This window comes from Cupressus sempervirens, chromosome 3 (assembly GCF_028749045.1).
Source record: "Cupressus sempervirens isolate cs-2001-9-10 chromosome 3, ASM2874904v1, whole genome shotgun sequence".
Taxonomy (NCBI): Eukaryota; Viridiplantae; Streptophyta; class Pinopsida; order Cupressales; family Cupressaceae; genus Cupressus; species Cupressus sempervirens.
Window position 1 is genome coordinate 823,253,736 of NC_143120.1, and position 21,431 is coordinate 823,275,166.

Below are 21,431 nucleotides of genomic sequence, written 5' to 3' on the forward strand. Positions count from 1 at the left end.
AACTCACTCAAAGTTTGTCATTCATACATACTGTATCTATCTTTGTAATGTTGCAAACTGTCTAACACTTAACAACTTTCTAACTCTGATAACATCATGAAATATCAAAAGTATATGTTGCCATAAATGACAACACTCATACATCTACCTAGCCATATTGCTAACACATCCCCCCCCCCCAAAAAAAAAGGTCTCCTAACAAAAAATACAAAATAGGGGCAATGCTGAATACATATATGAAAGACAAGCTAAGAAGAGTGGGGAGGAAGCATCTCTAAAGTTGATGGTTGGGTCGTAGAAGCGTTCAGATTTCCTCTACAACTGGTACACCTATTGCGTGAGAATATCCCGATCTGCGCATATCTCCGAATTCTCCTTGACTACCTCCTTCAACATCAATGTGACTCTTGTAATTCAGCCCCCTTATCATATGCTATCTTTGCTACGTCCTTTTCCTTCAAGGCCTCTGCCAGCTAATGTTCCACCATACTCTTACCCTGTGTGGCTACCTCCTACGCTACTAGTACTGCACATTCTACTTCCCAAGCGATCTACTGAGTGGCTAGTTGGGTAGCTATCTCCTCCCAAGATTTCTCTGCTGCTACCCGAGCCTTTTCCCTAGCCTTCTCTCATCATACTACAAGCACCTCCTCTGCAACCAACCTGCTTCTATCCATTACTTCAGTAATAGCATGGAGGTATGTATGTACATCCGCATCCCTCCTATCATCTACTGGCATTTCGCATTTTACCTGCACCACACTCTCTACTTCCCTGCCTGGTGCTACTCTACTTTGTTCTCCCATCTCTCCTAGCAAAGGTACCTCGACATCTCCAAGGACATCATTGTCCAAAAACATTACCTCTGATTGGGAGTCCTCTCTCATAAGGGACTGGATGGAAGGTCCATGCACTGTAAAGGGAAGTGGTTGCTGTGTCAGGTATGCACCTGCACGGCCCAATGAAACGCTTTGTCTTACAGGTGCATGATATTCCTGCTCCAAAATCCTCACATCCATGTTTACCCACGAACTACCTCCTATTGGATTAGCTAATAATGCGGCATCCATAGTCACCACAACAGCTGACTCAATCACCTCCAGTCGGACTTGCTCCTGTGATCTCTTGCGTGCAATCTCCCCGACTCCTGTCACATTTTAGGCCAAATCTTCAACTGTCTGAGGCATATCGACAACTGCTACAATGCTCTTTGCAATCATGGTCGATACTATCACAGAAGTGGCCTCCATCCCCGCAATCTCAGCCACCCTTGAAACCCTCACTGTCATCACTATCAGTGGGGTCATATCTATTGCTCCTCTAACCTGACCAAATGCCAAAACAAGGGCACTAGTCACAATGAGTGTCAAATGAGTCGTGCTAGATAACATATGTCGTGTAAATAATAATGGGGTTACTGAAATCACCTCAACTTCCTCATCTTTGTCCTCTTCTGTGTCATTCTCATCCTCAGACGTCTCTAGGTAGCCACTATCTGCATCCCTAGGACCTAAGTTGACTCTGCCCCCTGTTTGGACCTCTTCTATCCTGTTGCTTTTGATCACTTAACGTGTCCAAATATCGCCATCCCATAATAGGAGGCTCGTCCGGTACCACGGGTACTACTTTGACCTCTCTCGTCAAAATGTCATGCGGCACCTGGTTGACCATGACATCCATAAGCAATCAAATTGCGTGGTACAACATGTAGAACATCTTGTGCTAAAGGGTCATAAATTTGTACATGTGCTTTGCTAATAATGTGCCCCAATCATAAACCCTTCCTCCCAGCAAGTTATTCATGATGGAGACCTACTGAAATGAAATGTTGAACACGCAACTAAAGCCTGTTAGCCGACTTTTGACCAAGTCCAGCAAGCATCTCCAATGCGCCTCTCTAATAAATGACCACTTTATCCCCCTATTTTGTGAAGTCTTGTTAAGCAACTCCCTCTCGGCCTCTATGAGGTCATCTTGGCAGAGTAGCCAAATGTAGAAATCCTTCACTTCCAGAGTCAATTTCTGTGACTTCAACTCCACTTTATACCCTTTCGTTGGTAAGCCAAAAACTCGCCTGAATTCTTATGGTGTGAAAGAAACTACTACCTCGTGGTCCATGTATGATAGTATGCTCTTCATGGAAACGTTGTCAAAGGTCTCAATCATTGCTCGAAGAGTGCCTTCAAAATCCTTGATGCAAAATATCGACATTTGTATCATCCACTGCACCTACGCATGCCTTAGGTTGTCTTTAATAACCTGGTTGTCTAGTGTTGCCGCACTCTCGAACCATCACCCTCGACAATCTAAACCATTCAAGCCTTCAAACATTATTGTATGTGACGTCACATTCTCTTTGGTCGGAATTGTGGACGCTTTCGGTTTCCTCATCTTCTTGCCTCATTCTTTATTGCCTGCAACTTTTATGCCTAAAGGCAAAATCTGAGTGTTCTTGGTCATCCTAGAACTCGAACTCGACAAGTTTGTAGTTACCTTTGTTCTCCAGGAAGCGATTCGCTTTCTAACTGAGTCCATAACCATCTCGCTTTTGTCGTTTCTTGCAATAATTGATTATTCCAATGGTATGGCTTTGCTTTCAGATTTTCTTTGTATGTCACTTGTTCTTTCTCCAATAGCACTCTTCTTCCACTGGTGGCCTTTTCCTTCTCCATAGCAATCCTTTTCCACTAACGGCCTCACTTTGTCCACGGAATAACTCTCTGCGAGCTTCCTTTACCTTCCCCCATGTCGACGCTTAATGCTTGCCAAAAATATTCAATGCAAATAGCTCACATTTATGTGAGATAATGATGCACATTTATTCTCAAGTGTCTCGCTAATAGTCTTAATGTCACCGTGGGTGACTGCTTTGATGGCTCCGCCCAAATGTGTCTGTGTTTATTGGTGTGCGACTGTTTTTATTTCTTGGATGACAGCGGTGATCTTTTGTTGATGGTGAACTCACCGTCTGATGATAGTCACCGTACAATGACTTCACCGTCCGATCACAGTGACCGTGCGATGACTTTGGCTTGTTTTTTTTGTTGTTTTTCCAATATATATATATATTCCCCTCTTCTGGGCGACTGGTATTAACTCTACAACCCTCGTTCCTCTAATGATAGATTTTCAATTTCGAACCATTAACTGGATCTGTTATCTCCCGTCCGTCAAGAGTCCATAGCTTAATGGCTCCATTGTCACCAACTTCCCATATTTTGTAGGGTCCCAACCATTTCACCTTGAAATTCCCAAGTTTGATCTCATCAAGCCCATTGTACCTTAGCACCAACTCTCCAGGCTGAAACCTTGTCTGCTTCATATGTTTATCATGTCGTGCTTTATAGCAACTTTGTGCTACCTCCATTACACATTGCGCCATTAGCCTTCATCTATCAAGCTGGTTCAACCAATATAATCTCTCTCGAAGACTTTCCATATCGCTGACTCTATTTTCAATCGCTATCCGAAGACTTGGAACCGTAAATTCTGCTGGCACTACTACTTCATGCCCAAACATTAGTTGGAATGGTGTTTGTCCCATTTTAACTTTGTACATTCTGCAGTACGCCCATAGTGTTGATGCCAACTTTTCTTCCCAATTGGCTTGCTCCACCCCGCATGTCTTCTAGATGACCAGTACTAGAATTGTGTTCGTTGCCTTCACCTGGCCATTGGCCCTAGGATAATACGGGCTTGATAGGGAGTAAAAAATTTTGAACTCTGTCGTGAGTAGTCGAATCACATTATTGACAAAGCGACCTCCCCTGTCACTGGTCAACTGAATAGGGATGCCATAACGTGTGATGATCTGCTCATTAATAAACTTCACCGTGCCTATGATTGAGTTGTCGGGCAACGCTCGTGCCTCCACTCACTCTGTCAAATACCTAGTTACTACCACAATCTAACAGCATCTCAAAGCCCTGCTTGGCTTGAGGGGCCCCACGAAATCTAAACCCCACCGTTCGAACAACTCTTGGGCATGTGATGGATTGAGCAAGATAAAATCTCGTTTCAAGGGTTTACCTGTGCACTGACAAGTGTCACAGCTGACCACCCACTCTTTGGCATCATTGTATAGCATAGGCCACCATAGCCCTGCCAGGAGTACTTTCCTTGTTGTCGTGCCTGGTCCCATATGCCCTCCTATCGAGCCTTTGTGGGCTTCTCGAATGACACTTTATACTTCCTCCTCCATGACACATCTTCTCAATACTTGGTCTAGCCCCATTTTATACAACAGACCATTAATCAGTGAAAAAGTTTTGCTCCGCAGTGCTAACTTCTGTCGTTCGCCTGGTGGCATCTCCCTAGGGAATTGTGAAGTGGATAGACATTCGTCGATGCTTTTGTACTGCTCTGAAAGGATGGCTATACAAAATAAATGTGCATCTGGAAAGTCATTGACTCCTTCCGGTGGCTCCCTTGACCTAATCTGAGATAGTTGATCAGCTATAATGTGGCTCTTCCCTAGTCGCAAGATGATGGTGAATGTAAACTCCTAAAGTAGCAACAACCATCTACTCACGCTCCCTTGAATGATGGGTTTTTTCACTAAGTACATAATCACCTAGTGGTCTACTTAGAATATGAAGGGCTTTGCCAAAAGATAATGTCTGAACTTTTGAACGGTGTACACCATTCCTAGGGCCTCCCCCACTCCGTTGTGTTGTAGTTCCTCTCTGCCCTCGACAACAATCTGCTAGCAAAGTAGATAGGATGATCCAGGCCATGACCCCCCATCTGTGCAAGTGTTGCGCCAATTGCAAAGTTAGACATGTATGCCAAAATTGGTGCCCCGAGCAATCTCGTCTTCAATTCCTTAAAGGAGGTTTCTTGCTCCGTACCCCAAACATAGGGTTCCCCTTTTCTTGTCAGCATGTCGAGGGGGCATGAAACTTGAGTAAAGCTCTTTATGAAACTTTTGTAATATCCAATGTATCCTAAAAAGGATTTGATGCCACTGACATCGGTCGACGCTTCCGTCTCCACTACCACACGTATCTTGTCTGGATCAATTTTGAGTCTCATCTTACTTACAATGTGCCCCAACAGCTTACCCTCAAGTACCATGAATCTACACTTCTTCAAGTTCAGCGCTAGCCTAGCCCGACGACACCTTTCCATGCACTCTCTAAGTGCTGCCAAATGTGTGTCTTGTCTATTGAAGGACCAATTATCCAAGAATGCACGAAAGTTTCCTACGAACATTTTATCAAAGATATGAAGAATTATTCTTTGGAAGGTTGCTAGCGCATTGCACAAACTAAAGGGCATCTGGTTATATGCATAGATGCCATCCCCTACCACGAAAGTAGTCTTCAACTTATCCTAATCTGCAATTGATATCATGTTATTACCAGAGAACCCGTCCATAAATGAGTACATTTCGTGTCCAGCAACTTCTTCAAGTATTGAATCCATGAACAAAATAAGGAAGGGATTCTTTATAGTGATAGCATTCAAGCAATGGAAATCAACACAAATCCTAATCTGGTTCACCTCCTTCAACGATATCACAATGGGTGAAACCCATTCGCTTGTCTCAATTTTAAATACGATTCATGTCTGAAGTATGCAGTGGATCTCTTCATCAACCCTGGCGACATAATTCTTGTTCATCCTATATGATCTCTTCCGCACAGGTACAGCTCCAGGCACTAACGGTTTATGGTACACGCACAACTCTAGTGGTACACCCTTCAGGTCCTTGTAACTCCAAGCAAACACATCTTTGTACTATGTGAAGATTTTGAATGATGTCGCCTTCAACACAGGATCCCAATCATTGCCAACCAGTATGTTGCACAGATTCTCTTCATCCCCGAGATTCGTGACCCCCTACAGATGACTCTTCGTACTTGATTGGTTTCCCTGCATCTTAATTCTTCTTATTCCCGACAATAAGAATCAAATGAGAAAAGAGCAGATTTAGTTCACCTATCAAAATGATTGGACAGTTGATTGCATGTGGGGTTAATATGGAAAAGGAAAAATCAAAAGATAGCAAAGAAAGCAATGGGAAAGAGAAAGAGCTAAAAGTGCAAGAAGAAGGAAAGAAAGAGGAATCCCTTGTTTGTGATTTGCAGCTTACAAGCAATAAAACTTTGGATCAAAACAAGTCATATAATATACCCTAGAGTCTTCATGTAATCATAAAGAGGAAGAGAATGCAAACATGGATCAGCCACTTAGAGATGTTGAAAATATGACACAAAGGGATGACATATTTTCTAATTGTTACAACAGCAGTTCTAAATTCTTGTTTCATAATGAGGTAGCATCCATCTCACATTAAAATGATGTTATTGTTGCGTATTCCAATGTTGCCACTCAAGTTGAAGGTGTCAAACATTCGGTAAATATTGTAGAATCAAGCCACAAAGATTTTGAATTTGTACATCATGCATGGAAGTTGTTAAAAGGACACAAGATAGGTGTGATGGGTGGCTACAAAGAATTAAGAAGGCAAAGGAAGACACCTACAAGAGGCCAAGGATGATGCAACCAGCAAGAGAATGCAAGGAAACAAAGGGAGTAGTGCACACGATCATACAGAAGAATGTATACAAATTGAGCATGCAAATGAAGATCTTATTCTTATCGCTTTTGGATTTTGAGGGCGTGTCAATTTTTTGAGCCAACATTTCATCTCCTTTCTGCTCTCTCTTGCTTGGCCTGATGATGGTTCACTGAGTGTGACCCAAAACGTTGGCCCAAAACACGGACACACAATCAAAATCCAAAAGCAATAAGAACACTATTATGGATTGTGGAAACACACTAGCAAAGGAAGTTCTTCTTGAGGCAAGTAAACAAGAACATGTTGACTGTGTGAAAAAAGAGAAGAGGTATGATTCTGAAAATTTAGTTTGCATCATGAGGTTTGTGAATTCCTTCTTTAAGAGAGTCCTTTGAAGGTCCAAAACTATGATGATAATGGGCAAAACTTGGTAGACCAGCCACTAGTATTATACCTATTTATAAGCTTCTGGACGGTAACATTAAATCACTCCCAAAGAATGAAAGAGGGTTGGTGAAGGCAAGGAATGCCAAGTTGATGGCGACTCCACAAATGATGAGAAGCAAGACCTATCTAATATCCAAATTCTGAGTTTTCAATTGATATTGCAAGCATTTTGGGTTGTTTTCTTTTTGGCTAAACCAAGCGACTATTTCGTGCCCCTTCCTAAGGCATCAGTTTTGGTATCATTTTTGGTAGATTTTCAGCAAACTCGTCATCATCTTTTTTCTGCAAAAAAAAGGCAGCCATTTTTACCTACTGCATGGTCGTTTCCTACTTGTTTAGACGCGTCTAGGTTTCTAAACCCTTTGTGTTTGATCCATGCCCGGAATTTGTGATTTTTCCTACAAAATCCACCATTTTTTAAGCTTTCTTTGAGCCAAGTACATATTTTTTTGAAACCCTAAATTTTTATACCAAATCCAAAAAAAAATTACAAATTCTTAATGGGCTTTTCAAGAGCTCAACTAGGTTGTCTGTTTTTCTAGGTGCCTCAATTTTAGAGCTAGTGGATTCAAAATCTGACAACATATTCCTTATGGATTTTTTGAGCTCCTTTGGGCACCTCTTCATTTTTTTTGGGTCTTCCAATTTTTTACCTTGAAGTACGTGCCTTCACAAATTTTCATGTTTTTTCACTATATACATACCATGGCATCACTGACAAATATTCTGCTCAAGGGAAATCAGAAATTCAATGGTTAGAAATATGGCAAATGGAAGTGTAATTGAATTATACTTCTACAAATTGTATATCTATTGATTTTATCAATATATATATAGAGATTCTAATCTGATGTATGATTCAATTACATGGTATCATAGCTACAGTTATAACAAAGCTAAAGTTAAACTGAATTCAGATTGCATACCTTTACCGTATCAAATTCATCTTTCAAAATGACAAGTGCAATAAGACTCGAGGATCGTCTTGAGGGAACCAATAACTTCACAACATGGAAGCTACAAATCATGATGGTATTAAATGAAAACAAAGTAGACTCATTTGTTAAAAACAAAAATACTGAGCCTGAGAATGAGCTTGAAATATCACAATGGATTGAAAACAATAAGAAAGCTATGAAATTAATAGTGGATTCCGTAAGGAATCACATTGTACCTATTCTAGCAAAACAAACAACTGCATACCTCATGTTCAAATCCTTAGAGAACACATTTGAGGTAAATAATACTAGAAGAAATCTTGCGCTAAAAACACAAATGAATCACATAAGCATGAACAAAGGTGAATCCGTAAATGCCTACTTCATGAGAATTATAGAATTAAGGGATCAATTGTCTAACGTTGGGTATGAAATAGACAGTAAAAAATTATCTCTAAGCACTAAGTGGCCTCCCAAGTTCATGGGAACCATTCAGACAAGGCATTAGTGCAAGATCAAAACTCCCAAAACTAGACCGACTAAGATCTGACTGCCTACAAGAAGAAGCTAGGCTATTACCAAAAGGAATCAAACAAAAATCCTTACATGAAGACATACAAATTCCTAATACAAATACGAAAAAGAAAGAAAAGAAGAACTTCAAAAGAAAGAAGAAATTTCATGGAAAAGGAAAATATAGAAAAAATGGTTCACAAGTCCAATGTTTTAGATGTGACCAATATGGGCACTATGATGTAAATCGTAATCTCACAAGAAGAATATAACAAGTTTTTATTTTATTCAGCACTATTAAATCAAGTATCAAATAAATCACACACCTAGGTAATCGATAGCAGATCATTGAGACATATTATGGGATTTCGAGAAAATATGGAAACTATGGTAGAAGAAACTGATGAAGTGACCATTGGAGATGATTCTGCACATTTTGTAAAAGGTGTAGGGACCTGTATGATCAAAATAGAATCAGACATGGAAATTCAACTAAAGGATGTACTATATGTACCTGAAATCAAAAGAAACTTAATATCTATATCGGCTCTTGAAGATAATGGATACAAAATCACATACATGAATGGGAGAGTTTTGGCATGAAATAAATCCACCACATTTAAGAAAGCCAAACCTATAGGAATAAGGCAAGGTTATCTATATAAACTGTGTACCAAACCTAAACAAGCTTACATTATTGTATCTCCTGACATAAATGAAATCTGGCACAAAAGATTAGGGCACATACACTGTCGAGCCTTAAATTCAATAAATAAATTGGTGACTAGACTACCCAAACTAAAATCCTCACATTGTGGAACATGCAAGGGATGTGCTCTAGGGAAAAACACCAAAGGACTATTCCACACTACAAGCAAAATCAAAAATATATTGGAACTAATCCACTCTGACCTATGTGGACCTATGTCAACACCCTCCAAGGGAGGAGCCTTATACTATGTAATCTTCATAGATTATTTCTCAAGGAAAACATGGATATATTTCCTAAAATGTAAAAAATCTAAGGGAATCCTAAATAGATTCTAAGAGTTCAAAGCTTTAACTGAAAATTTCTCTGGAAATAAAATTAAGACCTTGAGAACTAACAATGGGACAGAGTAACAATGGGACAGAGTAAACTTCAAAATTGTTCAAAGAATATTGCATTAGTTCAGGGATTAAGAGGGAGTTCACCCTACAATTCTCAACAAAACGGGGTAGCTAAAAGGAAAAATAGAACCATTCTGGAGGCAACAATATCCATGATGTTTGATCAAAATCTAGATTCATCTTTCTAGGCAGAAGCATCTAGAGCAGCTATTTATATTCAAAATAGATGTCCACATTCTCATCTTGATAACAAAAATCCTGACGAGACATTTACTAGACAGAAACCTAAAATAAGCCATCCAAGGCTCTTTGGCTGCCCAGTGTACATTCATGTACCCAAAGAGAAGAAAATAAACTAGAACCCTCTGGAAGAAAATGAATCTTTGTGGGATATAGTGAAACTTCAAAAGCATATAGAATATTCATTCCTAGACAAAGGCAATGTAATATTTGAGGAAGATATTGCCTTTAAAAGGGCAAAGAATTATGAAGAGTTAGAAAATCAAAATCCTATCATAAACAAGGATATATGTTCTACACTTGAAATTCAGTTAAAACATCTTGAAGACACCTCATATAAAAGTCCACCTAAATCTGAGATTCAGAACAAGTGTCATGATGAAAATCAAAATTCCAACAAAAGAAAACAACCACTTTGGGCTAAGAAAATTGTGAAGGAAGCTGAAGACTTTGCAGCCCTTGATGGTACATTCAAAGAAAGCAAAAGACCCCACAAATTAACACATAATGCATTAATGAGTGAAATTCTTGACTGTGAACCAACAACCTAGAAAGATGCTATGACAGAAGAATACCACTCCATTTAAAAAATGATGTTTGGGATATAGTTCCTAAACCAAAGGGAACATCAGTTGTTTCGTCCAAATGGTTGTTCAAAATTAAACATGTTGCAGATGGTAGCATAGAAAAACACAAGGCATGTTTTGTCACCAGAGGATTCTCTCAGAAGGAAGGCATTGACTACGAGGAAACTTTTGCACCTGTAGCGCGATATACCTCTATTCGAGCTGTATTGGCCATTGCAGCAGCCAAAGGTAGGAAGGTTCACCAAATGGATGCTAAGACTGTATTTCTAAATGGAACAATAGAAGAAGTCCATCTGGAACAACCTGAAGGATTTATAGTTCATAATACAGAATCTCATGTATGCGAATTAAAGAAGGCTCTATATGGACTTAGACATCCCCGAGCCTGATATGAAAGAATTGACAAATACCTCATGAGATTAAAATTCTCAAACAATGTTGCTGATCCAAATCTCTATTTTAAATGTATTAATGGTGATATGCTGATTTTAATTATTTATGTTGATGGCCTATTACTCACAGGAGAAGATCGTCTTATTGCTCAATGCAAAAGAGATTTAACTTCAAAATTTGAAATGAAAGATTTGGGTATTCTACACTATTTTCTAGGATTGCAAGTATGGCAAAAACCTGATGGTATCTTTCTAAATCAAGGAAAATACACTATTGAAATAATTAAGAGATTTGGAATGTTAAACTATAGACCTATGTCCACTCCCATGGAGACGAAAAACTTGCACAAATTAAAAGAATTTACATCAAAATCCAAATTTGCAAATCCTACACTTAATAGACAAATTATTGGATCACTTATGTATTTGGTTAACACTCGACTTGACATATGTTATGCAATGAATGCTTTAAGTCAATTCATGTGTGAGCCTCGAAAAATTCATCTTGTTGCTGCTAAACATATTTTGAGATACTTATAGGGTACTATTGGAGCCAAGAAATACAGTGACGAAATAGAGTGAGGGTTGAATCCCACCGAAACCGAAATAGCCAAGTAGGGAAGATCTTTCACTTCCAAAATGGTGGACAATACTGAACTCCAATAGAAATTCGCAGTACAAAGAAAATAATCCAAATTGCCCCACAACTACTACCTCCTCACCAAGCTTACATACCCTTTGGAGGAACTCCCGAGGGTTTACAAAGATAGTCGACGGCAACACCTATGGAAACAATTAAAATAAAAATGGGTCCGAGATATACTAAATTAATCGGCCCATGAACAAAGGTTTGATTAATTAATTATTTTATGATAGGAATATTACAGACTAGGTGCAATTCTTCATCAAATAGCTCAAACTATTAACTGGTGAGATGATTTTTATTGTTCAATTTATCTTTTGAAAAATCTTAGAGATAATATTTTATCCTTGAGATATTGAATCGTTACACTAGAAATTGTGTTTTCTTTGAGTATTAATCTCTATATATCTCTTATGATCGGTTGATTTTCTCTATCGTGATTGTAGGATGCGACAAGATAAAGATTACATATTTAGAGGGAGATGTTGAGAGGATGATGTTGAACTTCAAAGGGAGTTTTTATGGAATCCCAGTCATTTTTACATATGTTGGCATATGTTGTTAATATTTTGGTATTGTAGAATTTGAGACTCTTGTTGGAAAAGAGTTTTCAGCTTTGATTTTATGAGTTATTATTTATGTGAAATTCAAACATAAAATTGTAAGGACAACCTGATAACTCTTCCACTTATGAGAGATTCATAGCTCACATCATATAGAGAGAGTCCATCATGTCATCACATTGAGGGATTTCGTTATGGGAGTTGGAAATCATGTTGAGAGAGTCTATGACTATATCTGATAAAATGTTGGTTATAAATGTTACTAGTTTTTCATGTTGAGAGATTCCATGACAGCATTACATTGAGGAAGTCTATGATGAAAGTTGATTGCGATTTTTTGTAGGTTTATCAAGTTGAGAGATTCTATGACAGCATCGTGTTGAGCAAGTCTATGATCAAATCTGATTTTAATTCTTGTAGGTTTGTCATGTTGAGAGATTCCATAACAATATCATGTTGAGCGAGTCCTTGATGAAAGTTGATTGTGATTCTTGTTGTTGTTTCATGTTAAGTGATTTTTATGAATTATGTTTTGAATCTATTTGATCAAGATAAAATCATTGACATTTTTGGTTGCAGCCTTGTGTGACTACTTAGCTAAAGATCTCTCTCTTGCTAAGAGGGATTGTTGGCAATTCTAACTGCAACGGAGATCTTAACTCTAGAAATATGGACGTTATTGTAAAGTTTATTACCAGATTTTAATTCAATTGCAGACTGACGCACAATTTAGTTGCAGGTATGAACACTAACACCAATGTACTGATTCGCTTCCAGAATTTGTAGAAGTTAGTGCAGTAATGGTCGAGATAAAATAATATTATAGAACTCAGAATTTCCTTCGATCCTCTGATGTGCTTGCATAAATAGATTTCAATGTCTTGTTTACTTCAGGCAAATTGGATATATATCAAGTGGAATGGGTGTGGGGATGAATGGTCATGTTTGCGAATGGAGACATGGACATTCATACTCACCCATTTGGTGGTAACTAATCTTCACAATTTGTGACGAACTTGAACCAAATTAATCAATGTATTACCAATCATTAAATCTGCGGCCCGATATAAAGGATAGATCGATCATGATCTAAATATCAAAGGAATCAAAAGTAGTTTTGATCATGCCTTAATGATCTTAGAAAATATATATGTCATCGGTTTTAACTGTGCATATCAAAGTTATTGTCAGACCGAAGCTACATGCTTTAACAGTTATTGTCATTATGGTCACCTTCAGCTGAAAAGGACATTTATGATATTAAATATAAAGACATGTGTCATACAACATCTGTTGAGGCATGGAAATACGAAGAGTTGTATTTGAAAATAAAGAGTCATGTTTTGGGAAATTGAAGAGATCTTCAGTTGCAATGTGAAGAGTCTCCTTATGTATTATATATATCACATCAAGCAAAAGACATTGTACACTTTAACATTTTATTATCAATAAAGTGATATTTTGTTGTGTGGTTGGGCTTTTCTCTTCAATTTTGGAAGGGTTCTTTCAGGCTAGTTTTGTGGGTGTCTTGTATCTTTTGTGGCTTTTCCTTAATGCTGTTTATCATCTATTTCTGGACAAATATTTAACAGTTTTTACCTAGAGATGAGCAGTCATGAGAAGAAGAACAAAACATACCTGCAAATGGCTCTGATGAATGTAAAAATGAGTACTCCACTTAATTCATACCTTAGAACACAAATTCCATTTAGAGAATATTACATTGCAAAAGCAAGAAATACCAAAGATTGTGTAAGACCTTAGAAGGCAAATTCCATTTAGAGAATATTATATTGCAAAAGCAAGAAATATCTCAAGAGGACAGAAAAGACAACCCAACAAAGATTTGTAGCAAAGATTAAGATGACTCTCCCCAATTTTGATGGTTCAAGGAAGGTCACTGCACAAGCACGGGTCTGAAAACTAGATACTTATCTTTTTACTTTTCCCAATTAAATCTCAAGTAACTGACTTATATTCATACTTTTGGTTTACTAAGTCAATCTCTATTCTCAGAAATGCTCATATGCCTGCTGCAGCATATGCCGAAGCATCTAAGATACAAGCACATAATTCCACATAGGGCTAGTAATTTTGGGCTAAGCAATATAATTTCATTTCTACTAATATGTGATTACTAATATTGTGATTTTTTTGGTGATATTGTCAATATGATGATCCATGAGCTGTTTTACACCTAAAGCAAGTCAAAAAATAGCTTGCTGACTCTGAGTCTAGTAAACATGCTCTACAGCCTATATCACTGATTGTCAGCCATGAAGAAGTGATGGAATTTGCTTTCTGTCACTAATGCACCAATTAGTCCTTTCTTTGGCGCAAGTACTAGGATTCACGTACTTGCCTGATGATATTCTGAGGATAATAGTTTTCATGGACAACAATGATAACCTTCTCCAAGTGAGAGTTAGACATTAGGCTTGAATTGGCAATGGTCAGCTTCCCACCAATGTGAAGCAAATTTAGACATTTTCAGTGCAATAAAAGTAATTTCCTTAGCAGTGATGAAGTACTTCACAGAAAAATAAACCTCCAACTGTCAAACTAAATTATCTATGCCACATAATTAATATTCCAACTCTCAGATCCAATCAAAAAATAGTGCAGCATCTATTTTCGCTTTAAAAACTCAAATGCCCAAATTGGTCTGGACATTGAAAGGGTTTTGTTTGAGCTGACAAAGCATGCTAGCAGGCTGGGTGGAAATAGGCACCATAAAGCAACCCAACTGAATCATGAGTTCACACAAGTAGACGAAGAGGGTACTGTGTTACTCCTTGAGAGTGCTCTCAGTGAGTTTTTAGACATCTGGAGAGGTATTTGAAGGCTTCTTGTAGGAATTTGCTGCCATACTGTTGTACTTGTGTCAATGTTTCTATGAATAATCTGATACAAAACCATGCTGTCCTCCTTTTTGTTGTTGCACATCAGCATTCACAAGCATATGATGATCAATCATATTAACCAAATGGCATGAAATCTACTCTAATACCAATGATGTGCATCATGAAGCCCAAAATGGTGCGCAGCAAAACCATATAATCTAGCTAGTAAACTGTTGATACGTGGAATTAATATGCAACAAAACATTGTGGTAATGTTATCACATTCAGGAATCAGAATACAGATGACAGAATAATGAATATGAAGTTTAACTAGTGCAGTGTACACAATTACAAAGGAACAAAAGGTTGAGGTTCACAATTCTTATCGGAAAACTGGGGCAATACCTCCTGGCTGGTTTACTCAACTGAAATGAAAATATGCGTAGTTAAGGAATGGGTGGATGTATAAATAAAATTACAAAAAGATGGTTAAAAATGGTAACAATGTACAAAATGGTTCAGTTTCTGTTGGCCTTTTTGCTAATGCGACTGCTTATTTTCCAGCTCTATGCTGCATTCAATGGTTTTCTGACATCTCACAAAAAACTCAAGTGTTATAAAAACCATCCCATTTGCCAAAAAATGAATTTTGTTGGACCAGACTCGTGCAGAAGCCATCTGCACCTTATCCAAACTTAACAAATGACAATCAGCTGAAAAGATTACTGACAGAGAAGCAACAAGGTGGTGTGGACTTGGTGCCAGAATCGGTCTTTGGTGTTGTCGGTTTGGATCGGGCACTGCAAATCTGGGCATTTGAATCTACTTTGGTTCAATGCATTAAGAGTCAAAGAAATGTCAATCATTCTTAAGTGATAACAGTTTTTCCAGTCAGCATACCTATCCCAACATTGAAGTCTTTCAGTCAAAATTATTCCAGGTCATTTAAATGAAAACATGTCTGTGTTAGGAGTTCTGTTTGTTTTAAGAACAACTGACATTAATGGCCACCTGTAATCAATAAGTTCTTCAAGCAGTAAAAAGGAACAAAATGTGTCCTTAGAGAACCAGGTGCAGATGTGATTTATACTATATGCATGCTTCAAGAAATCTTCTCACAAATATTGTGATTCATCGTCTATATTGAATAAAACTAGACAAAAAAAGAAAAAAGCATTAAATGGATGGTCCATAAATAGAACAAGAGATCTGAGGTGTCACAGAGGTTCTTCATGCTGCACTATAAAGGAGATCCCAGCAATGTCTGAACGCACTTCGAAAGATTCTTTATGGTGCATGTTTCTTAACCTGGCATGGCTTTTGTGTCTGTAAATCATAAATATTACTTATGATATGTAGGCCAAGGGGTTTACATATCTCAAATTCAATGTTTTATGGTTTGGTTTCCCCTAAGGCCTCCTGCTCTATGATTGAACAAGAAGTTCTAGCAGATTTCATATGCTGTCTTAAATTTATTGACCATTTACATGATTGTAGTTTTCCTATCTTATGCAGTCAAATATTAAATTTGTAATCAATTAATAACACAAATATCACATGCTTTAGTCAAGGAGAGGAAATTTCAACTCTCCAAAAGTTTAATTGTTGAATACAGAAGCCTCAGTGTGTCATTGAGAAGTGCAGCACACAAGTTGTTCATCATTGAGTCTATCATCTTTTATGCAGTAAACATATGTTCAAGTATTTTGCCCAACAATAGTGGTATCTTCATAGAAAGGAATACAGACCGTTCATCACATAGAATGATAGCTCCATAGTCATTTCGATGACGAATCACCCGCCCCACAGCCTGATTCACTGCTCTTGCTGCCTGTTGAACATACCACTCATCTCCTGTCATAGCCTGGATCAACAAAGCAAAACTAACTTGGTCACACTATAAAAATGCTTCCACAAGTAAGACTAGCCGTGTATTTTATTTCATATTTGACCATCAAATGGATATGCAAGAACCAATAATGAGACCAAATATACGTCAAAAGCAATAGAACCTAGAAAAGATAGATAATGTATTCACCAGAGATGACATCAAAGGAGTATGAAATCCATTCCTATAAGAGGAATTAACAACCAGTCAACCTCATTAATTTTGAATAACAGTACCTTGGGCTTCCTGCCCTGTAAACGAGCTTGTTCATCCAAATATTCACGTTTCAGACGAACCTTCAACATAAGATAAAACCAGAGACCTTGAGCATTTCTATTTATGTTCCAATACATAGTAAAGAAGCGAAACTTAAAGTGATATAAATTTTTAATCAAATATTACTAAAATTAAAAGAGGCCATCTACAAGCAATTCTGTCTAGAATATTTAATACCTTGCCCACACCAGATTAAAAAAATTCACTTTTTCTGTCTCTGCTAAATCAATATTTTCTCATTAACATTCTCTTAAAAACTGGAAAAAAAAAAATGCTCTAATAATCTGTTATATAAACCACATTTTACTCTATAATGTATCATTTCCTTTTCTTCCCATTCTCTTATAAGGAAAAATGTCATGTTCAACTAAATCAGTGAGCTTGAGTTCCAAATGCACATAATAAATATTTTCCCTAGTTCTAGACAATTTATGCATCAATATATACCCACCAAAGAACCTTCACTTTTCAGATTAATAAAGTTTCCATTATATACAATTTCTGTTTGTCATGCAAATGCGGCATAAACAGAATCAAATGGAGATAACAAATACAAGCCTCAGAATTAAACTTTTATCGAATTAATTAACACAATTTCTTTTGAAACACTGCATTGTAATATATGTTCTCCAGATCAAAGAAGAAATTTTGCTACCCTTGTAGCTGACATCTTAGTTATTAGTATTGCTGTACAGGGGTGATAACATTGCAATCACCCAAATCAACTTAAGTTATATAAATTTCCCGCCATCAAAAACATTTCCCACATGTTTCCAAAATATTTCAAGAGGATGCCAAAAAACAGAACTTAAAGCACCAGAATATTTCATTTTTCAAACTTTGAATAATAATAACCGCAATGTAACTGGGAAGGGGAAGTGCCCCGTCAAGATAACTGCAATGTATGCTAGTAAGGGGAAGTTTATACTTATATCTATCAAAGTCTTATGTCCCACACATAAGACAATTAATAAATTTGGAATATTTGAATAATATCAATAATAATACAAAATCTTTATAAAATTAAATATCTTATAACATATGAATTTATTATTTAAAATCTTTAAATGTCATTCTTTCAATTAAAGTAATTTTTCCAATATTCATATAATATAAAAACATAGCATCTTATATAAATTTCCATATATATATATATATATATATATTTCCTACTTAATAAGAAAAAGAAAAGCTATTTAATAAAACTCTTTTTCTAGTAAAAAATAACTTTTCTAAATAATAAAATGTACTACATTTAATATAACATACATCAATTAACTCTTTTAATATCAAATTACTATAAAATATTAAATATAAATTTCTATTATTAAATCAACATAATGTGAAACCTTCGGTTATCATGTTTGTACATATGTTAATTTCCAAATATAATTATATATATTTAAAAAATACAAATAAATATATTTATTATTTCATGTATCTCCTAATCTATGTCTACCTCATATGAAAATAAATAAATTAAATTAAATTAAAAAGCATACCTTTATCATCTAATGTTTTTACCTTTTACGATTTGCCTTGAACCTCACGTAGGAGCTCCTTAATTTCTTCTTCCCATTATTAGATGGAATAAGAATATATTCCCCCCTTGATATATTTATTCCTTTATTTTGGTGGACCACCATTCAAGTGAATTTAATAATTAGGCGCTCCTTGTTTTCGTTGTTTTCTTTTCCCTCAATAATCTTCCAAAGCGATTTTTGGCTGATTCCTTATATGGATTTTTAAATATTATCTTTTTATTCATTTTCATATTTCTTTTTTTTGTATTCTCTAGTTTCGTCCTTCCACACATTTTTATGTGGGAGTGTACCAAGTGGTGTGTCCCTTCCATGGGATTTTATGTCGGCCACTATTTGGGCAGGTTGCTAAATAATATGTTATTTTGAAAATGTATTTAAGTATTGAAATGTATTTATTTATTGTTGTGTAAAAATGTAATTTGTTTAAGCATTATTATTTGTATTTTAATAAATACAATTTATTCATTTGTTTATTCTATGTAATTAATTATTGATTCGAACGATATTATCTTATGAAAAATAATATTTAAATTTCAATAGCATCATTAACATCAATATTGTTCATTTTGCTATTTAAACATTACATATTTCATCTTGATTAAGGTTCATTGCAGAATTAAAGGATCTAAATGAGAAAGTTCTTAAAGAATGGAGGATTAGATGAGCTACACAAAAGATAACGAGTTACTTGGACTCACGAAGATATATATGATATTGGCAAAAGAATAAAGACAAAGGTCTAGAGAGATTTGGCTAGAGGAAGGAGAGAAGAATACCAAGTTTTTCCATAAAAGCACCAAAAGCCAGAGGAACATAAACCTGATTAAGTCTATCGAGAGAGAGAGAGAGAGAGAGAGAGGATGAAACTGTGCTGGAAGATCCTGAGGGGTTAGTGGAAGAAGCGGTCAAATATTTTATGGATGTATTAAACAATAGGGAAGAATCCCAGAAGGATGCCTAGGATACTATTTTCAGTTATATTCCAAAAATTCTTGATGATAGCCATAATAACTTTTTGAATGCAAGATTCACATTGGAAGAAGTTGAGACAGCCTTAAACAACTAAACCCTGATATGTCCGTAGGACTGGATTGGTTTCCAGCCAATTTTTAACAAAAAATATTGTCCCTTCTTAGGTTAGGAGGTAATAGAGGTTATCGAGAGTATCAAGAATTCTGGTAAACTCTTAAGAGAGGTAAACGATACTCTAATATCCCTCATCTCGAAGGAGCAGGCTACCAAATAGGATGACTATAGACCTATCTCCCTTTGTAATACTTTTTATAAAATTCTAACCAAATCTGACCTATTTCTTCCTCTAATCATCTCTGATGAGCAAATTGGCTTTGTCCCTAGGAGGTCCATTTTAGATGAGCTAATAGTAGCTCAAGAAGCCATTCATTCGATGCAACACAATAAGGAACCTTGTATACTTATAAAGCTAGATATTGAGAAGGCTTATGATAAAGTAGACTGGAGGTTTCTCTGTAGATGTCTTAAAGCCTTTGGGTTTTCAAAGCAATGGATTAACCTTGTCTATAAATGCATCTCACCCCCAAAATATCAAATTTAGTTAATGGTACTCTGCAGGGTCACTTTGACATTTCTAGAGGCCTTAGGTAGGATGACCCCCTATCCCCATTTCTATTTATTATCATGGCAGAAGCATTAGGTTGATCGTTGAATAACCAGTGCATCAGATCATTGATCATTGAATAATAGACGGGAGATTAAAGGTATGAAAATTACTAGTGAATTGGAACCAACAACTCATCAACAATTTGTAGATGATACAATGTTATATGGTAAGGCGGATATACAAGAGGCTAAGAACATTAAGACAATCTTGGAGGCTTATTCTTTTGCATCTAGTCAAGTGATGAATAAAGATAAATTGGATATTTTCTTTTTTAATACTTGTGATCAGAGTGCAGAAGAGATTTGTTGTATCTTGGACTTCACGAAAGGGAACCTCCCTAGCAAATATTTGGGAATACTTTTAGATAAAGGATCCAAAAGCAAGCACATCTAGAGTAGTATTCTTAATAAAATCAATAAGAAAGCAGAATCTTGGAAAGGCAAGTGGTTGTCCTCAACTGAAAGGTTAACTATGTTAAAATCAGTCCTCTTCTCTCTTCCTATTTATCAAACATCCTACATCAAGATTCCTTAAGATGTAAGTAATAAAATTATTCAAGAATTTAGAAAAAAAATTAGCAAGGTTTAACAGATAAGGGACAAGTTATGTAAATCTAAAGAAGACAGGGAAGCAAATCTAAAAAATCTAGCTTTGAGAGCAAACCTAGTTTGGAGAATGTTTAGAGACTTTGATCTCACATGGGCCAAGCTCTTTAGATGCAAGTATTTAGAGGGTAACAATAATTTTTGCATTTTTAGAAATTCAATTTTACCCAATGGCTCCAAAATATGACACTTTATGAAAGAATGTAGGGGTATCATTAATGAAGGCATCTATTGGAATATAGGAGATGGTGGCTCTGTCCTTTTTGGGGATGACTCTTGGGGGGCTACTCAGATATCTCTTCCATCACAGGCAATCAACAAACTATCAACAATCTTAAGCACCAACAAGGGGTTTTAGTCGAGGATTATTTAGAATTCTCTTATGGTAATCCATCTTTTGATTGAAATTGGAAGATAAGAAACATACAAGAGATTCTAATAGAGTTTAGGAACAGATTAATGGCAATTCCAAGCTCTAGATTTATTCCCCAAGACTGCATTGTAATACAATTGTCTAGGCCAAAGCCAAAAATGGGGAATGTCGCTCAAAGGTAGGATATATTTCTCTTTACCAACGAAAATGGTTGGACAAAAGTAAGCTACCACTCAAATTATGTTGGGATAAGGAGTGTCTGCCAAAGGCAAGAATGTTTGCATGGATAGCATTTCAAAAGAGG

At 36.6% G+C, this 21,431-nt stretch overlaps 1 protein-coding gene across 2 annotated transcripts in view; it reads right to left on the minus strand.

The window, feature by feature from the left end:
• LOC149569312 (RAD3-like DNA-binding helicase protein) overlaps positions 1–21,431 on the minus strand; it is a 266,529-nt gene that overhangs the window by 161,005 nt on the left and 84,093 nt on the right. For both annotated transcript variants that reach the window (XM_089822038.1, XM_089822037.1), the window contains exons 16-17: positions 16,927–16,986; positions 16,551–16,666 (exon numbers count right to left, since the gene is read on the minus strand). In XM_089822038.1, coding sequence (XP_089678164.1) covers positions 16,551–16,666; positions 16,927–16,986 — 176 coding nt within the window. The remainder of the gene's footprint in view (positions 1–16,550; positions 16,667–16,926; positions 16,987–21,431) is intronic.